Source organism: Pyrus communis, chromosome 1 (assembly GCF_963583255.1).
Source record: "Pyrus communis chromosome 1, drPyrComm1.1, whole genome shotgun sequence".
NCBI lineage: Eukaryota > Viridiplantae > Streptophyta > Magnoliopsida > Rosales > Rosaceae > Pyrus > Pyrus communis.
Genome location: NC_084803.1, coordinates 7,188,647 through 7,199,416, shown reverse-complemented (window position 1 = coordinate 7,199,416; position 10,770 = coordinate 7,188,647). Strand labels below are relative to the sequence as shown.

At 38.0% G+C, this 10,770-nt stretch overlaps 1 protein-coding gene across 1 annotated transcript; it reads left to right on the top strand.

Moving 5' to 3' along the window:
• LOC137744887 (pleiotropic drug resistance protein 1-like) lies at positions 1 to 7,037 on the top strand. Its single transcript, XM_068484701.1, has 24 exons — positions 1 to 329; positions 607 to 727; positions 816 to 904; positions 991 to 1,075; positions 1,165 to 1,324; positions 1,417 to 1,493; positions 1,605 to 1,658; positions 1,757 to 1,847; positions 1,938 to 2,239; positions 2,351 to 2,632; positions 2,788 to 3,104; positions 3,191 to 3,351; positions 3,440 to 3,543; positions 3,614 to 3,770; positions 3,848 to 3,955; positions 4,041 to 4,204; positions 4,399 to 4,731; positions 4,829 to 5,119; positions 5,208 to 5,291; positions 5,410 to 5,543; positions 5,674 to 5,901; positions 5,993 to 6,164; positions 6,421 to 6,675; positions 6,780 to 7,037. Exons 1-24 carry the CDS (start codon positions 1 to 3, stop codon positions 7,035 to 7,037), a joined length of 4,356 nt encoding a protein of 1,451 aa, XP_068340802.1.
• Positions 7,038 to 10,770: the final 3,733 nt, after the last annotated feature.

Genomic DNA, 10,770 nt, shown 5'->3' with positions numbered 1-10,770 from the left:
ATGGATAATGGTAATGGTGACATATTTAGAGTGAGTAGTGCTCGTTTGAGCAGTTCAAATATTTGGAGAAACAGCACCATGGATGTTTTCTCCAAGTCTTCACACGATGCAGATGATGAAGAAGCTCTGAAATGGGCAGCCATTGAGAAGCTGCCTACTTATTTGCGCATTCAGCGCGGCATTCTCACTGAGGAAGAAGGCAAAGGAAGAGAGATTGATATCAAGAATCTTGGGTTGCTTGAAAGAAAGAATGTGTTGGAGAGGCTGGTGAAAACTGCAGATGAAGATAATGAGAAGTTCTTGTTGAAGCTCAAGGACCGGATTAATCGGTAAGTTTTGCATCTTAATTAACTTGTATTGTGAAATTCAAGAGAAGAAATGGGGATCGTAGACGGCCAGTTGGTCAAGGTAGTGTATATGCACCCTCGCACCCAAGTTGAAATATGTTCCTGTGAATCGGAGTAGTTTTAAATATCGTCTTTTCAAAAGAAAAGAAACAAGATGGGACTTTTGTGCAATAGGTTTTCATATTTTTAGCTTTTCTGAAGAAATTTGTGGTCAGATTTTGTTTTGAAAATTTTATGTTTGTTGTTTGGTTTGTCTCAGCGTTGGACTTGATATTCCAACAATTGAAGTGCGTTTTGAGCATTTAAATGTTGAAGCAGAAGCTTATGTGGGAGGCAGGGCTTTACCTACAATATTCAATTTTTTGGCTAATATTTTGGAGGTGATTCAACAATTTCACCTTTTAAATTATGCAACTTCAACAATTTATAGTTTTGAAACTTAATGCCGAATACATTTTCTGTTTGAAGGGATGCCTGAATTTTGTTCACGTTCTTCCAAGTAGAAAGCATCCGTTACCGATCCTTGCCGATGTTAGTGGAATTATCAAGCCTAGAAGGTAACTGGCTTGAACTAAGTACTGGTGTAAATCATCACACACCTTTTAACTGTCCACTTCTAATTTTTCGGATTCGGCTTCTGCAGAATGACACTGCTTTTAGGACCCCCAAGCTCTGGAAAAACCACATTACTATTGGCTTTGGCTGGAAAACTTGCTAAAGATCTAAAAGTAAGGATATAAGATTCCAATTCTGTAAGCAACCCTTTTAATATAGTTGTTCCACCTCATGATTCAATAAATTGTTCATAAACTTGTAGTTTTCTGGGAGAGTTGAGTATAACGGACATGGGATGGAAGAGTTTATGCCGGAGAGGACCTCGGCTTATATTAGTCAGCATGATCTCCACATAGGCGAAATGACAGTGAGAGAAACACTGGCTTTTTCGGCAAGATGTCAAGGGGTCGGACCACGTTATGGTGAGTTGAAACCCCAAGAAATTTGACTTTTGTGTTTGAACTGAAGAATTCTCATGAATCTGAATCAAAATTTTCATTTGGAATTTTTTCAGAAATGTTGGCAGAATTATCAAGAAGAGAAAAGGAAGCGAACATTATACCAGATCCTGATCTAGATATCTACATGAAGGTAAACTTAATATGCACAGAACTTTCTGTTAATAACATATTTCAGATAATGCAAAAGTGCTGGTATAAAAAGCCGTTTTCAATATTTTGAAATGCTTTTCAACTTTTGTAGGCAGCATCACTGCAAGGACAGGAGACCAATGTAGTTACAGATTATATACTCAAGGTGGATTCTTTTTCCTTCGAAGTTTAAGCTCAAAGCTGAGAAAATATATTAGATTTTGGGACCATTTTTTCTTTCAGATGATAACAAAAGCTTTGCAGATTTTGGGACTCGAGGTTTGCTCGGACATCATGGTGGGGGATGAAATGGTACGAGGTATTTCTGGCGGACAAAAGAAGCGACTCACAACAGGTAAAACATCGATTATCTTTCAGTCGTTACTAATGCTAGACGCACTTTCTTTGCCTATTGGTTATTAAAAATTCTGATCCATAACTGCAGGGGAGATGCTGGTCGGGCCGGCAAGAGTGCTTTTTATGGATGAGATATCAACCGGTTTAGACAGTTCAACAACATTTCAGATAGTGAAATCACTCAGAGAATCTATCCACATCCTCAGTGGAACTGCTGTTATCTCTCTTCTACAACCGGCACCAGAAACCTACGACTTATTTGATGACATAATTCTTCTGTCTGATGGACAAATTGTGTACCAAGGTCCCCGTGAAAATGTGCTTGAGTTCTTTGAGCACATGGGATTCAAATGTCCAGAGAGGAAAGGAGTAGCTGACTTCTTACAAGAAGTATAATTTGCACTCTGATTGTTGTCTTACTATTTTTTCGTTCTTCAGAGAGGTCGCCTTCTCCTAAGTTCCTAACCTTTCAGTATTTTTCGCTTGCCTGCTGCATTATAGGTAACATCAAAGAAAGATCAGGAGCAGTACTGGGCGGATAAAGAAGAGCCGTATAGTTTTATATCTTCCAAGGAATTTGCTGAAGCATTTCAGTCATTTCATACTGGTCGAAAACTTGGCGATGAGCTTGCTACTCCATTTGAAAAGTCCATGGGTCACCCCGCAGCTTTGACAACTCAGAAGTATGGTGTTAGCAAGAAGGAATTGCTTAAAGCTTGCATTGATAGAGAATTCTTGCTTATGAAGAGGAATTCGTTCGTCTACATTTTCAAAATGACTCAGGTAAGTGGTACTTAATGTAAATTTTAATCACACTGTATTTGTAATCTGCTGGAAAATAATATGAAATAAGTGCAAACTCTATATGGAAAGCAGAGTTGTTCGGTGAAACTCAATGAGTACCAGGCCTATTAATTTCTTGTGGTTTTTGGTCTCAGCTCACTCTAATGGCTTTTATATCAATGACGCTATTTTGCCGGACTAACTTGCACAAGAATACAGTTGACGATGGGGGTATTTTCATGGGTGCTATGTTCTTCGCAGTGGTCATGATTATGTTTAATGGGTTCTCAGAGCTTGCCATGACTATCATGAAACTTCCTGTATTTTTCAAGCAAAGGGACCTTCTGTTCTATCCTGCTTGGGCATACTCTTTACCGACATGGATCCTTAAGATCCCTATCAGCTTCGTAGAAGTTGCCGTTTGGGTGATCATGACATACTATGTAATCGGTTTTGATCCAAATTTCGAAAGGTGAGAAAGAAAACACCTTACACACTACATTTCCTATTTATAATTCAGATTTGGTTCCAGAATCTGATGACAACTCTCAATGGCAGGTTTCTCAAGCAATATCTTTTACTCCTATTGCTCAACCAGATGGCATCAGGACTCTTCCGATTCATGGGAGCATTAGGGAGGAATATAATTGTTGCAAACACATTCGGTTCTTTCGCTTTGGTTGCAGTACTTGTTTTGGGTGGCTTTGTCTTGTCTCGAGGTGAACCATGCACGAAAACAATATAATCTAACAAAAAAATGTCACATTTCTTTTGGCTGATGGTTTTAAACATGTCCTTTTGAATCAGATAATGTGATGAAGTGGTGGGTATGGGGTTATTGGGCCTCACCGATGATGTACGGCCAAAACGCTATAGCTGTCAATGAATTTCTCGGAGACAGTTGGAGCCATGTAAGCAGAAATAACTAAAATATTTTGTGATTTAATTTTGTAAATATTAGCTGATATATTTGTGTTATAGGTTCCTCCTAATTCAACAGAATCGTTAGGAATCATGATCTTGAAGTCTCATGGGGTTTTCTTAGAACCGTATTGGTACTGGCTTGGAGTAGGAGCTACAATCGGTTATATTTTCCTATTCAATTTCTTCTACACTTTGGCCTTGAAGTTTCTTAACCGTAAGTATCTATGCACATATGTTTTTGGAGTTTCCATATGAACAGAATTTCTAATGACCCAAACAACATTGTTGCAGCATTTGGGAAGCCTCAAGCAGTACTATCCAAAGAGGCCTTGGCTGAGAAACTTGCCGAGAAAGCTGGAGATTCCGTTGAGCTATCATCAAGAGGAAAGAACTCTTCTGGTGGGTTGAAAAGTTCCCAAGATTATGTCTCCCTTGTAGCTTGCCTATTTCAATCTATAACATGATTTCTTGGTTAACAACGCAGACTCAAGGAATGAAAGTCGAAGAAGTGTATCATCCAGAACACTGTCTGCGAGAGTGGGCAGCATTTCTGAAGTCAATGGAAACAAGAAGCGAGGAATGGTTCTGCCTTTTGAACCCCTTTGGATTACTTTTGATGAAATCAAATATGCCGTTGACATGCCCCAGGTATTTTTCAGTTTTATGGAAGAGAAAACAATGCTTGAGATTTCAGGCTTGAAGAGCTTTTCTAACAAAAAATGCTTCTTTTGTTTTTGGTTATTCATGATTTTTTTTGAGATTCAGTTAACAATGTTAATCTTTACTTCTCTGTAAGTAGCAATGATTGCATCCTTAACCTTCCATTTATAACATGGTTGCAGGAAATGAAAACTCAAGGGGTAACTGAGGATCGACTACAACTTCTGAAGGGTGTGACCGGTGCTTTTAGGCCGGGAGTCTTAACAGCTCTAATGGGTATTAGTGGCGCTGGAAAGACTACTCTAATGGATGTGTTGGCAGGGAGGAAAACGGGTGGATATATTGAAGGAAACATCACAATATCTGGGTACCCAAAGAAGCAAGAAACATTTGCTCGCATATCAGGATATTGTGAGCAAACCGATATACACTCTCCTCATGTTACAGTTTATGAGTCTTTGGCTTACTCTGCATCCCTCCGGTTGCCTCCTGAGGTTGATTCCACAACCAGAAGGGTAAAGTATATAACAGAAAGGTTGCATTTACGTCATTTTAGTGTGGTCTGCTCGGTCAAGTTGTTTGCTATAAATCTGATGATAAAATTGTTTGCAGATGTTTATTGAGGAAGTCATGGAGCTTGTTGAACTGATCTCGATAAGGGAAGCACTTGTTGGATTGCCTGGTGTGAATGGTCTCTCAACTGAGCAGCGTAAAAGGCTAACAATTGCAGTAGAGCTTGTTGCCAATCCATCCATAATATTTATGGACGAGCCAACCTCTGGCCTTGATGCCAGGGCAGCTGCAATTGTAATGAGAACGGTGAGGAATACAGTGGACACCGGGCGAACTGTAGTCTGCACCATCCATCAGCCAAGCATTGACATATTTGATGCTTTCGATGAAGTGAGACACTCTTTAAACTGTACAATTATAAAATTTGAATGTGCTACTTAATATTACCAGAACTGAGCAATTCAATGCCTCACTGCAGCTGTTTCTTTTGAAAAGAGGAGGTGAAGAAATATATGTCGGTCCTTTAGGTCGCCATTCGTCCCATTTGATCAAGTACTTTGAGGTAAGGCTCATAGAAGCATGTTGCCAATATATATATTTAACATGTTTACAAATTCCCACTCTCGCAAACATTGTCATATCTAATTGTAATTACTCACATGATTTTTGTTTCATCAAAGGATATTGATGGAGTTCCCAAAATTAAGGATGGTTACAATCCTGCAACTTGGATGCTAGAGATTACTGCAGCAGCACAAGAAGCAAGTATTGGTGTTAACTTCACCGAAATATATAGGAACTCAGAACTATATGGGTAGGGTTCCACCACTGAAGTTTCTAATACAAATTCTAAATGCTCCTAAAACCTGGAAGTTAAAGAAATCTCTAGTTCAGTTTAAGTACACTTGGTTTTGCAACTATTAATAACATCTTGAATTGTTCAGGAGAAACAAAGCCATGATCAAGGAGCTAAGCACTCCTCCAGCAGGTTCAAAAGACTTGTACTTCCCTACTCAGTACTCTCAGTCTTTCTTCAGCCAGTGTATGGCCTGTCTATGGAAACAACATTTATCATACTGGCGAAACCCGCCATACAGTGCAGTGAGACTCTTGTTCACAACTTTCATAGCTTTAATGTTCGGAACAATATTTTGGGATCTGGGCTCGAAAAGGTGAATGGCACCCCGAGTTTGAAACATACAACGTAGTGTGAAAATGAAAAAAATTACTCCTTAATTTGACAATAAGTATTTGAAAATGCAGGACAAGCCGACAAGATCTTTTCAATGCAATGGGTTCCATGTATGCTGCTGTTCTCTTCATTGGGGTACAAAATGCCGCATCAGTACAGCCGGTTGTGGCTATTGAGAGGACAGTCTTTTACAGAGAAAGGGCGGCTGGAATGTACTCGGCATTGCCATATGCCTTTGGACAGGTATTTCACTCAATAAGGTTGCCTTTCTAAAAGGTAGATGATCCAATCAAACTGTGATTCTTATTTACTGAAATGTACACAAAATTCAGAGAGAACAAAAAAAGAAAAAAGAAAAAAGAAAAAAAAACAATTTATCTAAGCACGTTTCAGTCTCTACTTGGTTACTCTTACCCATGAAGTTGTATAAACATGGACTTTATTAGTTTTTGTTGAACTCGATCATGATGGTACCTCACCAAGTTCCAATGATTTGCAGGTAGTGATTGAGCTCCCGTATATTTTTGTTCAGACAATCATATACGGAGTTATTGTATACACCATGATCGGATTTGATTGGACAGTCAGCAAGTTCCTTTGGTATCTCTTCTTCATGTACTTCACTTTCTTATACTTCACATTCTATGGTATGATGACCGTTGCCGTGACTCCCAATCACAACATTGCTGCCATAGTCTCGTCTGCCTTCTATGCAATATGGAATCTCTTCTCAGGATTCATCGTTCCAAGAACAGTGAGTTCCTATAATTCTTATGCACCTCTGGTTTTTGTTTAAAAAACTTCCCCGTTGTATCACGACGAAGGATGAACAATGTACTGACTATCTTTGTATCACAGAGAATGCCAATATGGTGGAGATGGTACTATTGGATATGCCCAGTTTCATACACGTTGTACGGATTGGTTGCTTCGCAGTTTGGAGACATAAAAGACACGTTTGATACAGGTGAAAGTGTGGAACACTTTGTGAGGGATTACTTTGGGTACAGACGGGACTTTTTGGGTGCAGTTGCAGCTGTGCATGTTGGCATTTGTGTGCTCTTTGGCTTCACTTTTGCCTTCTCAATCAAGGTATTTAATTTCCAAAAGAGATGAGAGGAAATTGTGGAAAACGGAAAAAGCAAATACCATCGCTTCGGGTCCTTGGTTTTGCTGAAGTTCCAAGATCCTGTGCATAATATACATGTTAGGAACTATGCCAAAGCCTATTCCATAGGTATGGAGTTTGATCTTAAATTTTTAATTTTATTTTCATTTAACATGTAAATTTCGTTTTTGTTTAATATATATTATATATATCTTTGGGCCAATATCTAAGGTGTTGTATCTCAGCTATGTGTAATAGTATGTTCAACCTATAAATTAGGAGTAGTGATTGCCGTACTCTTCTTTTTCTCTCTATGCGCTCCTTCATTTATTTTTGTTTGTTTATGGATTGAATAAATCAAACGAGTATAGGGATAGGAAATTAAAATGGAGAAGCGTAAAAAGAGAAAAAAGAAGGGTGAATTTACTTCCTAAATCCATAAAGTTTCATGTTATCCTAAAAACGACAACATTTTGTACCCCTTTTTGTTTTATCCTGGATGAAAAAGATTTTAAGTATGTTGGCAGTCAGATGCTATATTAAAAGAGAAAATTGAAAATGATGGATAATGAATGATAAGTTTAATTCAAGAAGACTTATCATGGATTATTAATAATCACTACCTACTGGATGTTAGAACTTACAAGGATCCATCCAACCTACATGCTATGCATGAGGTGTTGGAATAAAGAATATAGCATGGTGTGTTGGAACAAAGAATTAGCATGTTATGTTGGAATATAAGACTAATAACCCCTTGTGCGAATTTAAAATTTAATTTAGTCAATGAATGTCCAAATAGAATACATGCGTGTGTAGGAGGTTGCGGAGAGTAACTTTTGTAACTGGATCGATCGACAAATTGTCCAGAGACATCGTAAAATTCGTGATCGTTGGTAGTTCCTTGGTTTTGACGCAGTTAGTTCAAGAAGAGAAAATATGTGGAATGAGTGGTTAAAAGAGAACAATGAGAGAGAAGTAGTAATCATTTAGAAATTAGATAATACATGCTTACGACTAGGGTTTGTTAATGGGTCGGGTCGGGCCAATTCGATCTAAATTTTATGAGCTTGGGCCAGACCGGGCTTTTCCAAAATTTTAAGGTCCGGACCCAGCTCACAACTGGCCTTTTATAGGCCAAATGGGCCTGTCTGGGTCACATGGGCCGAGCTAAAATGGCCTTACTTAAAAAAAAGAGTTTGGCCAAAGTGAGTAGTGACTTTTTATTTTGAGTATATTTATGTAAATTGGGATCTAAAATGGGCTCTCAAGTTGGGCCTATGCGGGCCCGACCGAGCCTTCTTGGGTTCAAATGGATCGGGCCTATAGGGCGGGCCTCAAACAACGTAGCCCTTTATATTAAAGGTTGAGTCGGGCCGACTTGAACCCCCAAAATACGCCCATTTACAAAATGCCCTTTGGTTGGAGACTGTCGTATCCAACTTTAGGGCTAATGTTGGCCGAATGCTTTTGGTTGGAGATGACCTAATGTATTGTTTGAACATGATTGTCATGAGAGAAAAGTGTTCACTGAAAATTTTCAGAGAGAATTAATGTAGGGCAAGGAAGTAAATTGATGTTGATACTACGCATATGAGCTAGCTCGAATGGTGACTAAACATTATTTTTTTTTGGTAAAAACATTATTATTGTAACAAATATTTTTATGGGAAATTTTATTTGGATACATTTGTTTATTTCTACACCCAATCAAACAATTTTTTTTTGGCAATAAATCCCCATATTTCCCTTAAATAATTAAAAAAAATAGAGACATATTTTTATCTCTTCACCAAATAACCTTAAACACACCACACCAGTACACCTCTCTATTATTTTCAGCGAACCCAAACCAAACGTCGACAAAAAATTTCCATGAGTTTGTCAAGAACTGATATCTTCATTCATTCATTTCCTTCTCTTTCTCTTCCTCTCTTTTCTCATACCTTGAAAAGAATACGAACCCCCTTTCTCTCTTTTCCGATTGATTGAATCTAAGTTCGTATAAGGAAACAAAAAAATAGAAAAGAGAGCATTTATGGTCGTCGGAGCTTCGATTGCACTTGTCGAAGAAAATAGAGAGGTGCTGTGGTGAAAACCTCTTTTCCCCTCTGTTTTCCTCGATGGTGGCTATGGCCAACCTACAAATTCTATTTTTTTTTCTAAAATCTTTTTATTTATTTAATGGCAAAGTTGAAATTCTATTAAAAATATTTTTTAAATTAGGTGCAAAAATAAAACAATGGGTTGAACTAAAATTTCCTATATTTTTATCTCTTCAAAAACAATGTTTGAGTCTCATGATCTTCCCCTACGATGAAAAAAAAAAAAAAATCACGTATCTCATTTGTCACTGCTTACGACATTATTGTTCTATCATTTATTATTATATATATCTAATTGTTCTTTGGATTGTATGTATGCATAATTTTCAGTACTTGCATGGGGAAATTTTTTTTATCTATATTTTTTAAAAGTTTGTTCAACTACGGAATTATGAGCTATATGTTAGTTGCCTAAATAGTCATGAGATTGTTTTTTCTTACAAAAACAACGAATATTCAAGTAAGAAATGGACGGTCCAACGCAATTTTCTCCAATGAAAGTGGAAGGAAATGTATTTTTGTGATATGAATTATGAAGTAAGCAATGACGTCCCCATCAAAGAACACAGTAGTAAGCAGTGACGTTTTACAGTCGATCAGAGGACGTTTACCACTGCGGGGTTGGAAACATTATTCGTAATTCTCGTTAGGGCTAACTCGTTTTTTTAAATAAAAAAATCGTTTACCAAAACTGTAAATAATTTAAAAACCAAAACGACAGAGAAATATTTCCAGGTACCTGTCACATATGCGCTGACCTAGAATTCCACTAACGAACATTTGACATCTGTATATTTTATTCTTTTAAATTTAAAAACTGACCATTATTTTAAAATAAACTCAAAATGACATCAGAGGCTGCCGAGCATGACGACGCCGAACCACCCGCACCCACCTCCATCACCGGTCGGTGATTTTTCCTTTCCCCTCTCTCTTCCGCTCTTACCTCTAAATGGAACCCAGAGATTGTCGGCGGCGACTCCAACTCAGATCTGCTGTCGTCAATCTCGATCTACCAGCCGGAGTTCGCTGACATCTTTTTTGTTCTTACTCTGGAGCAGGAAAGAGAAGATATAAAAAGGGGAAGAGAGAGAGAAAGAAAGAGATAGGGAGAGAGGTGATGCGGAAGGGCAGGATGGGTGGACCGGTGGAGCCGTGGAGGGATGGGGGATGGGGGATGGGGATGGGCGATGGGCGATGGGGAAATGGGTACTTTCGATTTGCAGGAAAGCACTGGAGCTCACCCTACAACTTCAATTTTTTTTTTAATTATTTAATTATTTAGTGAAATGAACATAAGGGTAAAATGGGTATTTTAGTGTAACTTAAGAAGTAGAAGGATAGGTGTCAGATGCTTATTAGTGAGGAATTCCAAGTCAGCATGTGTGATAGGTACTTGGAAAAATTTCCTTAAAACACGTGGTGTACCGTTTGTATTATCTGTTACAACTAAAAATTTCTTCACAACGATGTGTATGTTTCAAGTTCCAATGCCAACGGACATGGATGATTGCTTAAATATTTGCAAAAGCTGGCAAAATATTGAGATAGAAGGAATTAATTTATGGCTGAAATTATTAGTTTTCGTAGCAAAATTACATGTAGTGTAAGAGAAAATGTAAGAAATTTGCACTGG